General features: G+C 34.3%; 4 protein-coding genes and 1 long non-coding RNA gene across 5 annotated transcripts; all 5 read left to right on the top strand.

The window, feature by feature from the left end:
• Positions 1-875: 875 nt before the first annotated feature.
• LOC143535564 (F-box/LRR-repeat protein 25-like) lies at positions 876-3,058 on the top strand. The gene has a single exon (XM_077029785.1). It carries the CDS (start codon positions 1,033-1,035, stop codon positions 2,209-2,211), a length of 1,179 nt encoding a protein of 392 aa, XP_076885900.1. The 5' UTR covers positions 876-1,032; the 3' UTR covers positions 2,212-3,058.
• A 2,839-nt stretch (positions 3,059-5,897) lies between these two features.
• LOC143535617 (uncharacterized) lies at positions 5,898-7,397 on the top strand. Its single transcript, XR_013135740.1, has 4 exons — positions 5,898-6,439; positions 6,575-6,779; positions 6,899-7,028; positions 7,106-7,397. It is a non-coding gene; the product is annotated as an uncharacterized LOC143535617 (long non-coding RNA).
• Positions 7,398-7,433: 36 nt separating this feature from the next.
• LOC143535616 (uncharacterized) lies at positions 7,434-9,692 on the top strand. Its single transcript, XM_077029825.1, has 4 exons — positions 7,434-7,785; positions 8,617-8,811; positions 8,917-9,040; positions 9,118-9,692. Exons 1-4 carry the CDS (start codon positions 7,489-7,491, stop codon positions 9,159-9,161), a joined length of 660 nt encoding a protein of 219 aa, XP_076885940.1. The 5' UTR covers positions 7,434-7,488; the 3' UTR covers positions 9,162-9,692.
• Positions 9,693-11,450: 1,758 nt separating this feature from the next.
• LOC143535563 (F-box/LRR-repeat protein 25-like) lies at positions 11,451-12,684 on the top strand. The gene has a single exon (XM_077029784.1). The coding sequence runs from the start codon at positions 11,461-11,463 to the stop codon at positions 12,655-12,657; it is 1,197 nt and encodes a 398-aa protein (XP_076885899.1). The 5' UTR covers positions 11,451-11,460; the 3' UTR covers positions 12,658-12,684.
• A 3,665-nt stretch (positions 12,685-16,349) lies between these two features.
• Positions 16,350-19,358, top strand: LOC143535562 (inositol phosphorylceramide glucuronosyltransferase 1-like). Its single transcript, XM_077029783.1, has 9 exons — positions 16,350-16,543; positions 16,637-16,757; positions 17,413-17,598; positions 17,669-17,832; positions 17,910-18,017; positions 18,085-18,222; positions 18,299-18,406; positions 18,489-18,768; positions 18,858-19,358. The coding sequence occupies exons 1-9, from the start codon at positions 16,490-16,492 to the stop codon at positions 18,977-18,979; spliced, it is 1,281 nt and encodes a 426-aa protein (XP_076885898.1). The 5' UTR covers positions 16,350-16,489; the 3' UTR covers positions 18,980-19,358.
• The last annotated feature ends 2,068 nt before the right edge of the window (positions 19,359-21,426 follow it).

Here is a 21,426-nt window from a genome sequence, read left to right as displayed (position 1 = left end):
GAAATGAGAAATTAGGTCTTTTTCGAATTTTATTGTTACAAATCAAAACAACTAAACACGCATATGTTTGTCTTTTCAAATAACTTAAGGTTCATTTATATCATTTAGTATTTTCTTTGTCTATCTTTGGTTTAAACTAGAGGCCCTGTCCAAGTGGGAGTCTAAAGCTCTAGCTTTAGTTTACTCTCCCTAAAACCGACCTTGTATTTAACTTACTTGGTCATTATGCTTAGGTCAATGAACACATCTAATAATTGATTCGAGAATATTTGTAAATGAATTATCCTTTGAACTTTTGGCTAACATCATTTTGTTTGAGGATTAATGATAATTAGTAAATCTATTTAAAAAGATATTAATATACCGGTTATTCGGTTCCATGTCTAGCACCATCGGTTTTATCCGAACCGAACCGAGAACCGTTTAAGGCGAGCACTCAGAACCGAGAACCGTAAGGTTACACACGTTAGCGGTTCTGAGACACCGGTTCAATTATGGCTCTTCGGTTCTGGCGGTTCCGAACCATTTCTTGTTCACCCATAGTTTTTCATCTTGTTATTATTATTATTATTATTATTGTGATTAAAGGATTTAGGCATAAATGGATTTAAAAAAGTAATAAATTAATTAAAAAGTGAATAAATAGACCAAAATACTCACGGACTTAGCATTAAAAACTGATGAAGTTAACGAGTTAGATGTAATTGGCAAGAAACATGAAACCTCGATGATCTAGTTGAAAAAAAAAAGCAAATAATTATTTTGAATGAAGTCGCATTGACCAAAGCTCAGGGATGATTTTGACACTTTATTCAAAGTCGGGTAGATACAGCTGGACCAGACTTTACGATAAACCCTAATCCATCACTCCCCACTTTGACTTCCCTGCCACTGGTAATCTCACAGGTAGAAAATTTGTGTATCTCATGTTCTCTCTCTGAGGTAGTTAACATCTTTACCCAAATGAACACCGTCAAATAATGTTTCTATTTTTCTTTCGGTTTTGATTTCCGTTTTGTAGGCGGAGGAGTGATGGATCGGATTTCGCAGCTTCCTGGAAATACTGTTGATCACATACTCTCGTTTCTTAGTACTCCGGGAGAGCTTGTTCGAATGAGTGTGTTGTCTAAGACCTGGTCTAACCTAACCGCTTCTTTCCGGATTCTGGAATTCCATATCAATGAGTTTAGATCCCGAAAAAGTTTTTTTAAGTATGTCGAGTATACCACGTCTAGATTTTGCCGTCATAACTTCACTGGAAGCAGCCTCTATCTCGATACAACTATCAAAGAACATGCAGAATTAGATATTGTTAACAGTTGCATTGAATTACTTCTTAAGAATGGCGTGGAGAAGTTGCTGGTTGATATTACTTACATGACAAATCTCCCAAAGTACCGTTTGCCTAACACACTCTTATCTGTTTCTATGTTAAAATCTTTGTCCTTAACTCGTTGCGAGCTGCCTTCTCATATTATGCTTGAAGCTCTCGAGTTTAAGTCTTTGATTTTTTTGGAACTATGGTATGTTCATATAGACGATGAAGTGATCAAATATTTCACAACTAGTTGCCCCTTTCTACGGACATTTTTTATTATCAAGTGTAATGGTTTCAACAACTTTCATGTTTATGGGCATCAACATCTTGAATATGTTCGGATTGACTACGACACTCCAGTTGAGAGAATAGATATTGAAATGTCAAATTTATCTAGACTTGTAATAGTAGATTGTGACGAAATAGGGGAACCGCGAATGAATGTGGCTTCATGCAAGAAACTAAGAACGGTGACTTACTATGGGCATCTTTTACCAAACACGAATGGTTTTACCAACTTCTTACCTAACTTCCCATTCGTTGAAGATTTTAGTTTGTTTCCTTCATGTGAAAGCAACAACATGAAGTTGTCAAGTCATTCTTTGAGGAGATTGATAGTACAGTCAGAATGTGATTTGGAAGATATTGAGCTCAATACCCCCAATTTAGATTTATTTGTTTACACTTGTAGTCTCTATTATCTGTTTATGGAAAGGCATTTAACCCATTTAAAAACATCCATGGAATGTGATCTAGATGACTATGTAAGTGCTCTTTGGTTCCACAAGTTGAGGCGGTTCTTGGGCAAGAAAAATGGATTTAAAGCTATGAACTTGTATATTAACACCACTGAGGTTGAGGTTCGTTTCCTTGATCAAATCGTTCATGTATAATTTTGTTGTGAAAAGTTATATAAAATAATCAGGTTTCGGGTCTGGTTAGGGCTTGTTTTAGTTTGACAACAAGCCCTAACCAGACCATTATCTGTTTCTATGGTTCAACAGTCTCAATTTACATATACCGATTTTAACACCGAGTTACAATCAAGCAAAGTTGTATTCCAATTGTCTTGCAGAAATTCACAGAGTTAGAGGAACTAAAGGCAATTGGGTTGCCACCTTATGAACTCGAGCATGTTGAGCTACAACTAGGCTACCGTCACCATGATCATATAGCTTTTGTGGATGCTGTACTTTGGTGTTGCCGTCCCCGATCTCTAACTTTAATATCGTCCTCTCGTCGAACTGATTTTGGACAACAAAGTGACATTGTCATGGTAAAAGTTATATTTAACAAATATTATATGTTATTTCATTTTCGTTGCACTTCAACATTGTTTAAATTTTGTTCTACACTACAATTAAGTATATCTACCATTTTTTTTTTCATGTTTGTTTATTTCTTCAGTTTACATACAAGAAGCTACTTCAACAGGAAGATCAAGGCCATACCAATATTAAGATCGTGTCTTCTTTGTCGTCTTCTTCATTTTTGATGGAATTACCTCACAAAGGAAAAGTAGTTAGCTTCATAAAGGAAGAAGGTACACCTTTTTATTAGGTTAAGTTTATAGACACATGTATAACAAATTCTAATATGTACTCCCTTGTTATATCCAAACAGTTCTCCAAGAAGCTGTAGACAATCAAAGGTTTGCGGGTTTGAAGATCTTTTGATGCGTTGGATTTAAGAATCTTTCTGTTAAGATGAGGTATGAAAGTTATGAGTAAAGATTAGACTTTTAACAAATTGCAGTTTCTGTTTTATAAATATTATGCAGGGATATAAATATTATGATGTTGGGATGGTTTTGAATTATGACAATCATGTATTGACAATATATATATTGGTGGCTTTTGCTTCGTTACTCATTGTTTAATTTATTTGGCTAATAATGGTATTAAAGCGACACAATAGACTATACGGTTTTAAAAACAAATTGTTAACAGGAAACTAATTTGAAATCAAAGTCACATGAACTGAAAATGAAGCCATCGCGTCATCCTCTTACGTTGATTATAAAGGCTTCTTTGTAGAATAAAGAACAAGAGACCTTGGTGCTTCAAACCATGCCTTTGAATGAACCTACATACCAAAAATGCTCGTTTGATTTTGGCTCGGTTTGATTTTTAGCTGATGGGCTCGGTTTGATTTGTAAACGAGCCAAGCAATGAGCAAGCCCTTGCTCGGTTTTGCTTGTCGTAAACAACCTTATCCATGCTAATCTATTACACTTTTAGAATTATCAATATTGACCAAAATGAAACTTTAAAACAAAATTTTTTAAAAGAAGTTAGAGATAGAAATAAGAAAGGAGATGTGGGAGGTTTTACAATTGATAGATAAATTTTGGGAATGATGTTCTTTTAGCTAAATCAACTAAACAAACAATTAAAATTAACTAAAACAAAAAATAAAAAGTGTTTTTACTTTACTAAGTTAATCAACAAAGTGAAAGAAGAAATAAATAATAGTTGTTTGAAGATTGACTAAAATACTGAATCGAGCTTTTAAACGAGACAATTACCTTTTCAGTATACTTTTTTATAGACCCATCTTAAAATGGATTATCTTCATTTCTCATATCTTTTTAACTTTTTTATAGACCCATCTTAAATTAGCCATCTATATTTACCAAAACCTATGGGTGCAAAATGAGCTCGAGAATGAAATATATGAATGTTAAATTTTTTAATTTGAGATTTGACATTACAAGCGGTTTCTTTAATTTAGTAATATATATTGTTTTGTTTTTGTTTTTTTGGAACGACCAACTAAGTAACGCCGGGTACTCCGTACGCGGCCCCCATAGCCCGAGCCGGCCACTAGTCCGGACGGACGGAGCCCCTAACGGTCTACCTAATGAGGGATTCCCCGGATAAAACCCGATTCCCACGCCCGCCAAACGGCACTAAAACGAGGGGCTGGTAAAACCTGGTGAGATCGGGACTCGAACCCTGACAAGCCATGGTCATCCCTCATATCTCCCATATAAATTGGTGATAGTGAGGTTTAAACCTCCTACATCTCACTAATAAAGTGAGTGCTCTACCATTGAGTCACATTCAATATATATATATATATATATTGTTTTTGTTTATGTTCTATGTAGCGATTTCATAACGATTAAAAGCTTTTTCTTATTTTCTTAATTTACAACAAATGAACCTTTTGGGAATGGAGCGGTTTTCTAAACGTTGCATCTGCTTCCTTTGTATTGTCACCACTCTAAAACTCAATTTTTCTAAGATTGGAGCCAATCTAATCGTTGCATCGACTTCGTTTGTGTTGTCACATGACGTAGGACAATCATTAATTAATTACAATCATTTAATCGGTTTTAATGCTTTTTAGATGATTACGAATCACACAAAATAATATATTCCGAGAATTAATTAAGTTTACCTTTTAATTAGCCATATATATTTACCAAAACCTAAAGGTGCAAACGAGCCGAGCTGCTCGTGAGCTACTCAAGATCGGTTTGTGAAAAAACTCGATTGAGCTGAGCTTAAACGAGTCCGGCTCGTGAGCCTAAACGAGCTGCCATTAACATAATTTTTATAACATAAATTTTGTAATTATTACTAAGTAATATATTTAATATTATGAAAAAATAACCATTTTATATATATTATCTTAAATACAAAAATTATAATTGAAAAAATTGTATAAATATAGTTATGAATATAAATAAATAAATTAAGAAATAGCAAATGAGCCGATCTCAAGCTTGGAAAAATATACACGAGTCGAGCTTGAGTTTTAAATGTAGAGATCGAAACAAACCGAACATTCTGTGTAAGTTAAACGAGTCGTGCTCTAGCTAGGCTCATACCTTACATACATGAAACATATAGTTCCCCCAATAGCTCCTTACTCAAAACCCTAACTCCATTTTGCTGCCGCCATCCGATCTTTCACAGGGATTTGTGTATCTCCGGCGCCGTCTCACCGAGGTAATATCTATCTATTTGTCTATGTATCCCCAAATAAATGTAAATTTGTTAATTATTGTATCATCAAATAAATACTGCCTGATTTCATTGTTCATCACATACTTTCGTTTCTTACTCAGAAACATGACCCTCCGGAAGAGCTTGTTCGAATGAGTGTACTCTCTAAGACCTGGTTTCACCTCACCGCTTCTTTCCCGGATTTATACTTCGATATCGATAACTTTATATCTCGACAAAGTTTTTTTCAAGTATGTCGAGTATACCATGGCAAAATCTCCCTGCACGCACGTTTCATCTCAATACAGATATCCGCAGAGTTAGACATTGTTAACAGATGCCTTGAATTAGTTTTTATCAACGGCGTGGAGGGTTTGGTGATTACGATTAATTATCAGTCAGAAGGACATAATTACCGTTTGCCTAACACACTCTTATCTGTCTCGGTGTTAAAATCTTTAACCATACGTGGTTGTGACTTGCTTTCTTCCTTGATGTTTGATGTATGTGGTTAAGTTTAAGTCTTTGGTTCTTTTGGCACTCTTGGAAGTCCATATAGGCAATGAAATGATCACCTATCTCACCCCTCTTCTACAAATATTTTATATTGTCATGTGCAACATTTGTGTTTATGGGCATCAAAATCTTCAAAAAGTTTTGATTTTTTAAGCATTCACTCCAATTGATAGAATAGACATTGATGCGCCAAATCTGTCTAAACTTGTAATAGTAGATTACGATAGCACCACAAATGAACTTGGCTTCATGCAAAAAACTAATAAAAGTGTCTTACCAAGGCCATCCCTTACCAAACTCGAATGGTTTTACCAACTTCTTATCCAATTTCCCCTTTGTTGAAAAGATGTCTTTCGCTACCTCATACGAAGGCAACAATCTCCACCTGTCAAGTCAATCTTTGAGGATATTAAAGTTATCTTCATTATGTGATTTGGAAAATATAGAGTTGAGTGCCCCCAATTTGGATTTATTTGTTTACGCTTGTACTTCTTGTAAGTCTATAAAGAGGCATTCGACCCATTTGAAAGCATCTATGCAATGTTATCTCGATAGCTCTGTAGATACTCTTTGGTTCCAGAAGTTGAGGCTGTTTTTGGACAAGAAAAACGGATTCAGAGCTTCGAACTTGTATATTCGCACCACTCAGGTTTGTTTCTTTGATTTAATCGTTCGTGTATTAGTTTGTTGTGAACTATCATATAAAATATTCGTTTTACTTATAGATTTTTAATAGTGAATTACAGTCAAACAAAGTTGTATATTCATTCCAAATCTCTTGCAGAAATTCACCGAGTTAGAGATCTTAAAGGCCATTGAGTTGCCACCCTATGAACTCGAGCATGTTGAGCTAGAACTTGACACCCATGAAGAACCATTGGCTCAGATAGCTGTTGTGGATGTTGTACTTTGGTGTTGCCGTCCTCAAACTAACTTTAATATCATCATCTCCTTTAACTGATTGTGAAGAACACAGTGATCTTGTCATTGTAAAATTTTTTTTTTACAAAGATGATTGGTTATTTCACTTGTATTACACCTAACGTTGTTTTAGAATCTGTTGTACGCTGAGATTAAGTTGAGATTTTTTGTTATTTTTAATTTTCAGTTATCATATAAGAGGCTACTTGAACAAGAAGATCAAGGCCGTACCAATATTAAGATCAAGTCGCCTTCTTCTTCATTGTTGGCGGCATTACCTAGCAAAGGAAAAGCAATTAGCTTCATAAAGGAAGAAGGTACACCTTTTTTTCTGGTTAATTTTATAGACAAATGCATAACACGTTCTTTATGTAACAGATTAATATCTATACAGTTCTCCAAGAAGAACAGGCAATTAAAGGTTTGCAGGTTTGAAGATTTTCTGATGCGTTGGATTTGGGACTCTCATCTGTTAGGTTAAGGGTATGAAAAATGATTAGATCTTTAGCAAATTGCATTTTCGTTCTTTAAATATTTTGATGTAGGGATGGCAGTTTCCGTTTTATAGATATTATGATGTACGGATGGTTTGAATTATGACAGTCATGTATTGACAATGTATGTATTGGTAGCTTTTGATTTTTTACTTTATGTTTTGGGCTCTGTTTGATGGTTTTTGAATCATGATATTTAAGTATTTTGTTATAAATATTATTAAACTTGAATCGTTTTACCGACTTCTTATCCAACTTCCCGTTCGTTGAAAATTTTCGTTTGATGGCTCCAAGTAAAGGCAACAACCTGAAGTTGTCAAGTCATTCTTTGAGGAGATTGATGGTACACTCGGTTTGTAATTTGGAAGATATTGAGCTCAGTACCCCCAATTTGGATTTATTTGTTTACTCTTGTAGTCTTTTGGATCTGTCTATGGTACGGAATATAGCCCATTTGAAAGCCTCTATGCGATGTTATCCCCATGACTCTATAGATATTCTTTGGTTCCACAAGTTGAGGCTGTTTTTGGGTAAGAAAAGTGGGTTCAGAGCTTTGAACTTGTATATTCGCACCAGTCAGGTTCGTTTCTTTCACCAAACAGTTCATGTATTAGTTTGTTGTGAACTACATAAAATAATCAAGTTCCGGGTCGGGTTAGGGCTTCTTTTTCTAAACAAGATTTAATGTTATCAAACAAGTTTTACGTACAAAGTGTTTTTTCAAGCACATATATTGATGTTTATTGTTTATAGAAAAGTTTAATAGAACAAAAATTAAATAGCAGCAGGCAGCCAATTGTGGGCCATTACCAAAAGTAGCAAATGGGACATCAAGACAAGGCCGGCCATGGCATATGGCAGGGTAGTCGACGGCCATAGGCTCGGAATTTTATTTATTTTTAATTATATATATTTTTATAAAAAAAAACTATATCTATACTTAATGTTTTAACAAAATTATATAACAACCAACTTAGTCAAGTGGCAAAGGGGTATGACTCCCAACCAAAAGGTTATGGGTTCTAGGCTCATTTGAGATATGTTTTAGCCTATTTTTACACATTAGTTTTTAAACAACCCAAACCATAACCAAGGAAGCCAATTTAAAATTTAAATTGTTTAAACAAAAAAAAACACTCTTTTTACTTTAGGCCAAAAATATTTTTTGCCTTCGGCCAAATTTTTTTTTCCAATTTTCGGAGCCAGCCCTGCATGGCTGCATCAAGATCTTGTTGTTTTACATAACTGATTAAAGAAGGGCTTTCTAAACAAAATCTTAAAGTCATTTATTTTAGAAGTTCAAAATAAAGTCATTTGTGTTTATGTGGTTCATTAATCTCGTTTTACATATTGATTTTAACATCGAATTAGAATTAAACAAAGTTGAATATTCATTCCAATTCTCTTGCAGAAATTCACTGAGTTAGGTAGACTAAAGGCGATTGAGTTGCCACCTTATAAACTTGAGCATGTTGAGCTACAACTAGACACCTGTAGTCAGATAGCTTTTGTGGATGCTGTACTCTGGTGTTTCCGTCCTCGAATTTTAACTTTAATATCATCTTCTCGTTTAACTTATTTTGAAGGAAAAAGTGAACTTCTCATGGTAAAAGTTATATTTCACTTTCATTGCACTTAACATTGTATTAGATTTATGCTTCGATTAAGTAGATTTACCATTTTTCTTTTTCGTGTTTGAATATTTCTTCAGTTTACGTACAAGAAGCTACTTCACCAAGAAGATCAAGGCCATACCAATATTAAGATCGTGTCTCCTTCATTGTTGACGACATTACCTCACGAAGGAAAAGCAATTAGCTTTATAAAGGAAGAAGGTACACTTTTTTATCAGGTTAACTTTATAGACACAAGTATAACACATTCTTTATTTCACTTGTTGATATCCAAACAGTTCTCCAAGAAGCAGAGCATACAATTAAAAGTTCCCGGGTTTGAAGATTTTCTGATGTGTTTGACTTAGGAATCTATCTGTCAGGACGAGGGTATGAAAGTTACGAGTAAAGATTAGAGTTTTAACAAATTGTAGTTTCCGTTTTTTATATATTATGTTGTAGGAAGGCTTGCTTTATTACTCACTGTTCAGTTTATTTATCTTTAAGCCTGTATTTGATGTGTTTTTGCAATGCACGCAGCCTCTTAAATTGTGTTGGTTATCATGCAAATTCAAATAGAGACTTATGACCCATGACTCAGTTTGACCCGTTAAGATTAACCCAACAAATTGTTCTATTTCAAATTATATGGTTATGAATGTAATAATATTGTGTTTTTAATCATAGTCAACTTATTCATTTTTTATGTTTTTTTTCTAACGGACATAAAAGTCGTAGCAGGCCAACTCATGTGTCCCTCATTTAGACCCGTTCAAACTCACCCGACTCGGCCATCTTGCTGATTATTTCATGTGTTAGTTGCCTTTTAACTTGGTTTAAATGATTGCTGACTTTTACCTGTGAATTAAAGTTCAAAAAGAGCTATTGCACATAGAAGTTGTTGCCTTTTAACTTGGCTGAAACGTTTTACTTGGTTACTCTGCAGCTAATAATAGCAAAAAGAAAAACTGTATTAGCATAATATTGAACGTTGATTGCAAGCGAGCACAAACTTAAAGAAGGATTTGCCAAGCTAAAAATAAGGAGGCCAGTGTTGAGCAAGAGATCCCAGCAACAATATTTTCTCTAGGATTTATATATTTGATGAACAGTCAACTTTTTTTTTCTTCTTATTGAGCCATGTATTTAGTCAAATGTTGCATTTATTTTGAAACAAAGGGATTATAATTTGATGATACTGTTGAATAATATAGTGACATTCTGATTTGGGAACCGTTAAAGAATTTATGGCATATTTCTCTCTTTCGAGTTGTCTAACAACATCCTTGCGTCATCCAGTTTATTATTTCGGATCAAGTGTGATTTTGTTATTCAATATGCGGATGTTGGAGGCAATCGAAGGGGATACTTTTAATTGAGGTCTGATGCAAATCTGCAAGTGAGATGGTAGAATTCAATAAAAGTATAAAAGTGGAATTGCACATTAATATGCTCCATTGGTTTTCTTTTGTTACATGGTACATTTGATTTGGTTTGGCCTACTTATCATTTATGATATGGATCAAATTTCATTTTGAGTTTTTGTTCAAGTGGTTTGTATAAATCTGTGATTGTAGTTCAATAATTTTAAATTTGCGATTTTTGTCCTTTAAGTTTCATTTCACTTGCAATTAAACCCGACTACACTAACGCCGTTAAGCCTTATCATTAGACCCATCGACATGCCCCTCACGTGAGGGGTTGGGTGTATTTGGAAAAAAAGGGACAAAACTGCCCCTAACGCGATGGGCACGCTGATGGGTTTAACAGACAAACTTAATGAGGTTAGTGGGGTGGGTTTATTTTTGAAACTCGAGCTTGACTCGTAAGTAGTTTTTCAAATTCGAGTTTATCACAGGTTTGACTCGTTGATTATTTATAGTTATTTTAATACTATTTATATTTATTTTTCTATATATATATATATATATATTATTTTACGTATTAAATAAGACATAATATTTACATATTAATTTCCGCCACAGCTTTTATATATCACACAAATTAATATAAAACTATATTTAGTATATTAAATAAAAGTTAGATATATGATAAGCTCCTTCAGGTTGGCGAGATGACTCGAACACGACAAGTGAAGCTTGGGCTAGAGCTCATTTATCAAACAAACTTATATTTAAACTTGAGCTCGAGCTCATTTATCAAACAAACTTATATTTAAACTTGAGCTCGAGCTCATTTAAGCTATAGGCTCAATTTAAGTTTTAATGATTTCCGTCACAACTTTTATATATCACACAAATTATTATAAATCTATATTTAGTATGCTAAATAAAAGTTAGATATGTGATAAGCTTCTTTAGGCTGACGAGATGACACGAACACGACAAGTGAAGCTTGAGCTAAGGCTCATTTATCAAACAAACTTATATATAAACTTGAGCTCGAGCGCTTATACATGCTCAATTTAAGTTTTAATGAACCATTCTTTAGCAACTCGTGAGCATCTTAACTCATTCACACTCGTACGAATACACTCTAGTTCTTTGCTAGAAGTTTGATAAAAAAAATAAAAACTACCCCTACTTAAAATAACGTAAGAATTAAACATATAGTTGTAAACCGAAGAATAAATCAAACTAACCCATAACCCTAACGACTGATTTCCACCGCCGTCTGTTTCTATGGATGATGACCGGATTTCGAAGCTTCCTACAAACATTGTTGATCACATCCTCTCATTTCTTAATACTCCGAAAGAGCTTGTTCGGATGAGTGTATTGTCTAAGACCTGGTTTCACCTCACCGCTTCATTCCCAGATTTACATTTCGATAACTATTATTTTATATCTATAGAAACTTTCTTAAAGTATGTAGAGTACACCACGTCTAGATTTTGCCATCATAATGTCGCTGCACGAAGACTCCGTCTCGTTACAACTATTGAAGAGTTTGAGGAATTAGATATTGTTAACAGATGCGTTGAACGAGTTCTTAAGAATGGCGTGAAGGAGTTGGAGATTGATACTACTAACCACTACTATACAGATGTCCCAAATTACCGTTTGCCAAACACTCTCTTATCTGTTTCCGTGTTAAAATCTTTAACCTTACGTAGTTGTGAGCTGCCTTCTTCCTTGATGGTTGATGGTGTCAGGTTTAACTCTTTGATTTTTTTGAAACTCTATAATGTTCATATAGATAATGAAGTGATCAAGCATCTGACCACTAGTTGTCCTCTACTACAAACATTTAGTATAGTCGAGTGTAATGGCTTCGACAGCTTTTGTGCTTTGGGGCATCAAAATCTTAGAAATGTTTGGATTTGGTATAACACTCCAGTTGAGAGAATAGATATTGAAGCTCCAAATCTATATACTCTTATACTAATTAATTGGTATGGAAGAGGAGCGCCACGGGTGAACTTTGCTTCAAGCGAAAAACGAACAATAGTTACTTACATGGGGTGTCTGTCTGAAAAACCAAATAATTTTACCGACTTCCTATCCGACTTCCCGTTCATTGATATTTTGAGGTTGGTTTCGTTACGACCATGCAAGAGCGTGTTGAAGCTGTCAAGTCATTCTTTGAGAAGATTGATGATAGACTGTGATTTGGAAGATCTTGAGCTCAATACCCCCAATTTGGATTTATTTGTTTACTCTGGTAGTCTTTCGGATCAGTCTTTGCTACGGAGCTTAACCCTTACGAAAGCATCTATGCTATGTTATCCCAAAGGCCATGTAGGTTCTCTTTGGTTCCACAAGTTGAGGCGGTTTTTGGGTAAGAGAAATGGGTTCAAGGCTTTGAACTTGTATATTCGCACCGCTCAGGTTTGTTTCTTTGGTCAAATCATTCATGTATTAGTTTGCTGTGAATAATTACATAAATTAATCAAGTTTGATGTTGGGTTTGGGCTTGTTTGACTAAACAAAATCTTATGCTACTAAACAAGTTTTTTTTAATAATTTTATAAGTGTTTTTTTTCAAAAACATACATGGATGTCAGTCTTTATAGAAAATTTTAATAAAACAAAAATTAAAAATCTACAGGTAACATTTTGAGGCCTAGTACCAAAAAGAGCAAATTAACAAATGGGTCATCAAGATCTTGGTTGTTTAACAGAACTTACATAACTGATTCAAGAAGGGCTTTCGAAACAAAATTTTAAGTCATTTGTTTTAGAAGTCTAGAATAACAACAAAGTTTGTTCTAAGTTTGAAAGCCCTATTTTGTGTTTATGTGGTTGTCTAACTTCGTTTTACATATTGATTGTAACACCGAATTACAATCAAAGTCGCATATTCAGGCCATGTTTGGGATTGAGTTTGAAAACAATTTATTGGTTTATTAGCCTTTTCAAATATACATTAAGTTAAAAAAATATTTGGCAATTACAAAATCCGTTTATTTTAACTTTTTGATAAAGTTAAAAACCAGTTTTCTAAATTCCACAAGTTATTTTTAAAATAGCTTTTTATGAAAGCCAATAAACCAATAAGTTGTTTTCAAACTTAATCCCAATCACGCCCTTGTATTAATTCACTTGCAGAAATTCACTGAGTTAGGAAAACCAAAGGCAGTTGAGTTGTCACCTTATGAACTCGAGCATGTTGAGCTACAACTAGATGCCCATGAAGAATCATCGGCTCAGATAGCTTTTGTGGATGCTGTACTTTGTTGTTGCCGTCCTCGATCTCTAACTTTAATATCAACCTCTCTTTTAACTGAGTTTGAAGAACAAAGTGATCTTGTCATGGTAAAAGTTTATCCGTTATTTCACTTAACATTGTTTTAGAGTCTGTTGTACACTGCAATTAAGTAGAGATATTATCCTTTTTTCTGTTATTTTTTTTAGTTTACATATGAAAAGCTACTTCAACAAGAAGATCAAGGCCATACCAATATCAAGATCGTGTCACCTTCTTCTTCATTGTTTGTGGCATTACCTAGCAAAGGAAAAGCAATTAGCTTCATAAAGGAATAAGGTACACTTTTCTATCACCTTATTAACCCACCCACCCACCCCCCCCCCCCCCCCCCTTCTTTTGTTTTTAAGTCATTTGTTAATATCTAAACAGTTCTTCAAGAAATGTACGGGTTTGATGGTATTCTAATGCGTTGGATTTTGGGATCTATCGGTTAGGGCGAGTATGAAGTCACGAGTAAAGATTAGAGTTTTAACAAATTGCAGTTTTCATTTTATTAACATTATGATGCACGGAGGTTTTGCTACGTTACCCATTGTTCAATTTATTTATCTTTGAGCTTTACATAATGGTTTATTGGTTTTTGCTACATGAGATGGAAATTTATAAATACTCCAATCAACCTAAGCCAACACCATATGTATGCCAAATCCAAAATTTATTTTTGATGCACACAACTGCCTAAATTGTCTTGTTTTAAAATATATGGTTATGACTTATGAAGGTAATAATATTGTGTTTTAAACGAAGATTAAAGTTTCAGCAGGCATACTAATGTGTCTCTCATTTAGACCTGTCTAAACTCACTTACTAACCTGACTCAGCCATGTTGTGCAATGTTTTTTTTTGGGATTTATCATTTGTATATTTGATGATACTGTTGAGTAATATAGTGAGTGACAATGATTGATCATTTGGGAACCTTTCAAAAACTTACGGCATATTTCTCTGTTTCGAGTTGTTAAACAGCATCCTTGAGTCATCCAGTTTACCATTTCGGATCAGGTATGTAGGTGGATGTGGAGGCAATCTTAGGGAATACTTTTAAATAAGGTCTGGTATAAATCTGCAGGTCGGGTGGTAGGTGAATTATGCAAAAATAATTAAGTGGCGGAGTTGCACATTAATCTGCTTCATTGGATATTTGGATCAATATAAGTTGCTTTGATAACGTTTTAACTTATAAAAAGTGTGACAAAACACTTAACTACTTTTGATTTTATAATTTTGAAAAAACAAAGAAACTTTAATCATTATATCATGTAAAATAAAAAAGATTAAGTGATTAAAAATAAATATTTTAATCAGCTAAAATGCTAGTCATAAGATCAGGTGGTTTTAAGTCAACCCGGCTAGAACCAGAAGCATTTTTTTCACTTAGACGTGACTCGATTGAAATCAAGACACAAGATTATTAGTCGTAGCTCTGTATAGCAAGATTTGCAACATCATTCATGCAGGTAAATACAATTTAGTGTCTTTTATGCCTTGTAAAACTAACTATTCAAGTACAAATTTAGAATTGGAATAAAGAATCAAGGCCTGATGCAAAGGTTCTAAAAATTGTTAGATTAGGATTCAAACAAAATAATAAAAAATACTTTTATCATTGTTATTGTGGAGGCTCGGGCTTGGTTTTAAGCCAGGTTAGTTGAAGATATGTTTTGAGTTTAACAAAGATTGAAGGTATATTAGGTCTTTGACCCATCCCTGTATTTGTATGTTCATGTTTTTTGTTGCTTAAGCTATAAACTCTCTAGTCTTAACTACGTTCTGCATGTTCATATCTTGTACTTGTGGACGTAGGTCACGAAGATCGAACCACGTAAATCATTGTGTGTTTTGCTAAACCAATATCCTAACAAGCATGTCTCTCTCAAAACACTCTTTTCTTCCAAAAAAATCTATGTCAAACGCCATTTCTCCTCCCTCCGCTCCCACAATTCGTCTGAGGTCGTTCCTACACAAGAACTTCATCCCACGTATTGTCACTCCACCTCACCTACTCTTTCCTCTATGTCACCCTCTTTTTCCTCCACAAACAATTAAAAACATTCTATTGGAGATGTTCTAAGCCTCTCAATGCATGTTTTTGAATATATTTTAGCTTACATAAAGGAGAGAGGCCGGGAGTAAATTCGGCTAACTTAGTTGAACATGAAGAAGAGAGAAATCTACATTTTTGTTGAAAGACGCCCGATAACAAATTAACCACGTGACAACCTTTTTAAACTTCCCGTTATGGTGCTCTATGGCCATTTTCAATGCAGTTTTAATTTTTATTTTTATTAAGTAATAAATAATTTAAATTTAAATAGGAAAAACATGTAGAACGTGTGCCCAAAATATCCCTCACTTGTGTGTGTTACGCCAGAGAGTTCTGCTCTTGTGGTGGCACAACGGCTGTCAAGTTGTATCCCCGTTCAAGAAAATAAACAAAACGTGGGCCCAATTACCGTTATTATACAATGTACATAGACTTGTTAGTAAATTATACGACGGGAAAAATTGATGTTTTCTTTTTTGGTTTGCAGATACGATCGTACGAAGAACAAAAATCAAACGAAGAACATATATATATACCAACGTTAATTTCCCATCCAAATCTGTCAAATGGGGGTTGCGGCGCAGCTTGTTGCCCGCTTACCTGCCACTTCATTGTAAATCGTTTGGATGTTTCCATGAAATATAATCTGTCAAATGGCGCGCTCAACGTGACGTACGTGTGTTGCATGCAGTTACAGATTTAAATAACCTAAAAACTTCATTATTACGTTTCTGTTAAGAGTAGATTCTGATCGACAGATAATATGAAATTGAGGTCTATTTCGAGGAACCCTTTTTGTTTTGATTATTATCTTATCAGCTTTGAATCAAAATGCATGTGTTTCGGCTTCTTCCGAATCAAAGGAAGCGTATGTAACCCTTTTATATGGAGATGAATTCGTGCTGGGAGCACGCGTTCTCGGGAAGTCGATCCGGGATACCCGATCCACCAAAGAGATGGTTGTTTTGGTCTCCGATGGTGTTTCGGATTACGCCAAAACTCTTCTCCAGGTTTTGCCTTAATTCCCTTTATTTATTTACAATTTAATATATTAGGGGTTTCAGTCTTTTTAAAATAATTAACTTGTTACAATTGATTTACAGGCTGATGGTTGGATTGTGAAGCCTATTAGTCTAATGGAGAACCCTAATCAAGTGCGACCGACACGGTTTTGGGGTGTCTATACAAAGCTTAAGATATTCAACATGACTGATTATGAAAAAGGTGATTCACAACTCTTTTTTACTGCATTTTTGAAGGAAATTGAATAGATATTTGAATATGATTTTAAAACCTAGCTTCTCGGCTATGTTAGCATGTCGGATTTGCCTAGAGTGACAAATGTAGAATGTTTTTTTTGAAATGTTAGAAATTCACATGGTGCGGTGTGGTTTCTAGGAGAGAGATGAATATGCTTTGGTGTCTAGCTGATCTTCCATTTCAAATGGAAGATCATGACTTCGTTGCAGACTATGTCAGTGTTTGTCTGGTTAGTTGGACAATTCCTCTGTGTTCCACCATTTTAAATGAAGGAACCACTGTGAAACACATGGGATCCGCCATTTCAAATGGCGGATTGTGAACAGTGCAAAGTCAGATAAGATGCTAGATGAGACGTGACTTGTACAATTTAATTATTACTCTAGTGGTTCCTTTATTTGAAATGACATATTGTGTTTTATAGCGATTCCTCCATTTGAAATGTGTGAGTTGTCCAACTCAATGACGATCCCTGACATAGTCTGCAACAATGCTAGGATTCGCCATTTTAAATTGTGGATCGCCTAGAAACCAAAGCATATTCATCTCTTCTAGAAACCATTGAAGTTTTTAAAAAAATTGACATGTATACTGATTACATATACTAAAACTACTGCAGTGGTGTATCTTGATGCTGATACAATAGTTATCAAGAACATTGATGTGTTATTCAAATGTGGGAAATTCTGTGCAAACTTAAAACATTCAGAGAGACTAAACTCAGGTGTTATGGTAGTTGAACCATCTGAAGAACTTTTTAAGGATATGGTGAGCAAAGTGACAACATTGTACTCTTATACAGGAGGTAGAATGTTCCCTTTATCCTCATATGTTGATATGTTGGTCCCATTTTGTTGATTTTCTTGTTTTGTTAGGTGATCAAGGTTTTCTCAATGCCTATTATGCTGGATTTCCAAGTGCGCGTGTTTTAAACCCTAATATTTCTACCGAAGAGTTGAGTAATAAACCGGTTGCAGAAATGGAGAGACTTTCTACTATATACAATGCAGATGTTGGACTTTACATGCTTGCTAACAAGGTATCGATCATTTTTAATTATGTAACAAATTTAGTAATTTTGTTAACTTTTTTATCATCATATTGTGCATTATACAGTGGATGGTGGATGAAAAAGAACTTTGTCTTATACACTACACACTTGGCCCTTTAAAACCATGGGATTGGTGGACATCATGGCTGTTAAAACCTGTTGATATATGGCAGGTATTCTTTTTTACTGTAAATTAAAAATATTTACATGATAATATTCTAATGCTACCTTAGTTAACAGGAAGTTAGAGAACATTTAGAAGAATCTCTACCGGGAACTCGAGGAGGAAGAAACCCTCATGATGATCTTTTAGTTAACTTCCTGTTTTTGCTTCCGGTTTTCATTTTACTGTTTTGTTATTACAGATCTTTTATACAGGTTAGCCTTGTCAATTCTTTTTCAAGTTTACCTTTATGTTCATTATCTAAATCTTGATCGGTTTCCATATGTGTAGACGCGTTCGTTATGTGATCACGCTAGACATATATATTATAAGGTCAGATCAGGAGGTGCGCTTGCTTATTCGACAGTATCTTCATCCACGAATAGTTCTAATCAACAGGTTTAATCAGAATACTATAAATTATTTTCTTATAAAAACATGTTAAAGTGTACTAACATTTTTTTGTAATTGTGGTTTGTAGTTTGCTAATGGTGCACACTCAATGGTACCGGGCTATCTTGGTGGGATTTCTGTATTGGTTTGTTTTGTGGCTGCAGTCGTGTCGCTTGGGTTTGGTATTTCAGTCGTGCCTCGACAAGTGAAGCCGTGGACCGGTTTGATTCTAATGTATGAATGGATTTTTACAATATTCTTTTTATTATTTGGATGTTACTTGCACATGATATACAAATGGGGAAAAATGGTGGCTAATCAAACTGGAAATCGCAGTCCTGGAGCTTCAGATTACGATTCTGAAAAAGGTTTGTTTATTTATTCGTAAAAAAGATTCCAACTTTTAATGCCTGTAAATAATAAATCATCGTTAAGTTGATTTAAATTGGTTATGCAGGTCATCAGAGGGTATCTTGTGATGTTGCACCATGGTATTATGGGTTAGTAATGGCGGTTCTGGCGGTTGCCGCCCCTCTAACGCCTGGCATTTTTGGAATTACCGCTTTATTTTTGAGGTAGATATTATTATATTAAAGTGTGACATGGTTTTGAGTTTTATGTTATGAAATATATGCTTAAGGTTTTTATCTTTACTATTGATAGGTTGAGTTTGATGGTTGCTGGAGGTTTAGTTTTGGCATCTTTTATGACATATGCCTCTGAACACCTACCGATTAGGTCGTTCGTGCGAGGGCTTGAAGATAGGGATACTTCAAGAACAAGGAACACTTGTTTGTTATGCTGCTAATTAGGTTTTCAAAATGAAAATGTTAGTTGTTTACTTGTAGATCTTTATGTTGAATTTGGTTTCATTAGTCCAAGTTTCTTTGGAAGGAATTTGTTTCATTGACAAATGACAACTACAGGTAGAATTTTTCTACAGTCAACGTTTGACTTTTGACCATCCTCATGCTTAATTTGGTTTCATTAGTCCAGTTTTGAATTTTGATTTGTTTTTCCCGTGACAACTTTTTTTTAATTATTTTAACGGAGACTTTCATTAAAGATGCACAAATAGCAAGACACTCTAGGCAAAAGAGACAACAAACGGTTAAAATGAAAAGTTACACCAATTAATCTTTTCACGTAGGAGACTTAAGACTTACAAGGGGATCTATTTTTAATCCAAAGATAGCTAAAAGTCTTTATATTCTCTAACACTTTGTGAACCAAATACAATTGTTTAAGAAACAGTCTTGTTTCTAGCCTTCCAAATGCACGAACAAGTTGTCATGATAATCTCTTACGAGATCTGTTTATTGTCAATCGGAGACGAGTTGTACACTTTGATCAAATCATGACCTAAGAAAGCATACGTATGAGGAATTCGACACCAAGAGGAAATACTAGTATTTCTTTTGGAATGGAATGAATTTTTATTTTTGTTAAAATTATAAATTAGTACATGAAACTGAATATAATATTTATTAATATTATTTACCTTTTTCAAATCTTTGGACTAACTAGCCTTTAGTTAACTGATTACAGTTTATCTAACTTGGATATCTAGTCTAGATATGAGATTGATAGTGTATTCGTATCAAAAATTAGTAAAATTGGGTATCGAGTGTCATACCGAATTTTATGGTATGGGTATTCCAGTATAATATCCACTTTGGTGCCACTTTGTAATTTTCTTTCAAATCTCAATTGAACTTGGTATCGTTACTGGTACGAGTAACAAATAAGCTGAATCAGTCCGGATACCGGAACGTGACATATACCAAATTGACTAAATTGGTGTGAATACTGGTAGGTACCAGCATTCAATAAACTATATACCAAAATCGTAATACCACAACCAAAAATAAAATCAATAAGCTATACCAAAATAAATCATAATATGAAACGGACACCAAGCACCGAAATACCCACTTGAAAATACACACGAGCTGAACTTTCTAATAAACCTCCTACGTATTCCAAACGGATATTGCGTACCGAAATACCCGTATCTATACTCATACCCGTAATGGCCGAATATCCTAATGCTTATATGACATCGACATTAACGTATAGATATTTGTGATTTTTTATTTCTTTAACATTCTTCATTGTTATCATTGTTATGTGGATTGTGTTTGTTTATGGCCACCGGTGTCACACAAGACAAATACTTTATTAGTTGTTTTTAAGACGAAAAGGAAACAAAAATGTTAAGACAACAATGTCGGATATTTTAACAAAACAACATTAGTAAAGTCCGAAAGGGGACTACACATTATAATAATCATCAAAAGCTTCATATATCTCTTTTATTAATTAAGGCATAATTGGACCACAAAACGACAATTATTAGGTTTTATGCTATTTTATTAATTTTTTATATTAAAAATGTAATAAAGATGGCCATTCGAAGAAAAATCAAGCCTTTCAAGACAAAATTTGAGGTGGCCACTACCACGAATTCATGCAACTTGGATTCAATCATATTATAAAAAATATCATTAATCATTTAATGTTATGGATAATTAATAAATTGTATAACATGTACCTATATCCACTAAATTAATTGAGTCCTCACAGTTACGGACTTGCCCCAAGCTTGACAGATACATTTGACAAATGTTTAATAAAGTCCGGTTAGAAACCTAGAGCGTATGTAATAGGAGTTTTTTCAATCCAATGATACAAGGTGGAAGGAAAAAAAAATAAAGATATAACAGATACATCACAGTATCACATGTTTCGAGTAAAATTAGGTTAAAGTTCCGTCTTAAAATTTAGAGTGAATTTATATGTAAGATGGAGGGAAAAAACAAGGTTTTTAGCAGCATATTGAAAAGTGGACCGAAGAAGGTGGACATACTAGGGACCAGACATAAGGCCGGTTCTTTGGACCAATTTTAAATGGTCTGACCAGTGTGGGTGATTGGACGGTTGAACCAATGAGCCTGTTTGATGGTTAGACCGGGTTTAAGCATGTATATCTAAAAGTCTTAGACCGTCCATAGTCGGCAAGTTAT

This window comes from Bidens hawaiensis, unplaced genomic scaffold (genome assembly GCF_021521415.1).
Source record: "Bidens hawaiensis isolate Kalapana, Puna unplaced genomic scaffold, B.hawaiensis_p1.1 tig00010569_1, whole genome shotgun sequence".
In the NCBI taxonomy this organism is placed as follows: domain Eukaryota; kingdom Viridiplantae; phylum Streptophyta; class Magnoliopsida; order Asterales; family Asteraceae; genus Bidens; species Bidens hawaiensis.
This window is presented reverse-complemented; position numbering and strand designations above follow the sequence as displayed.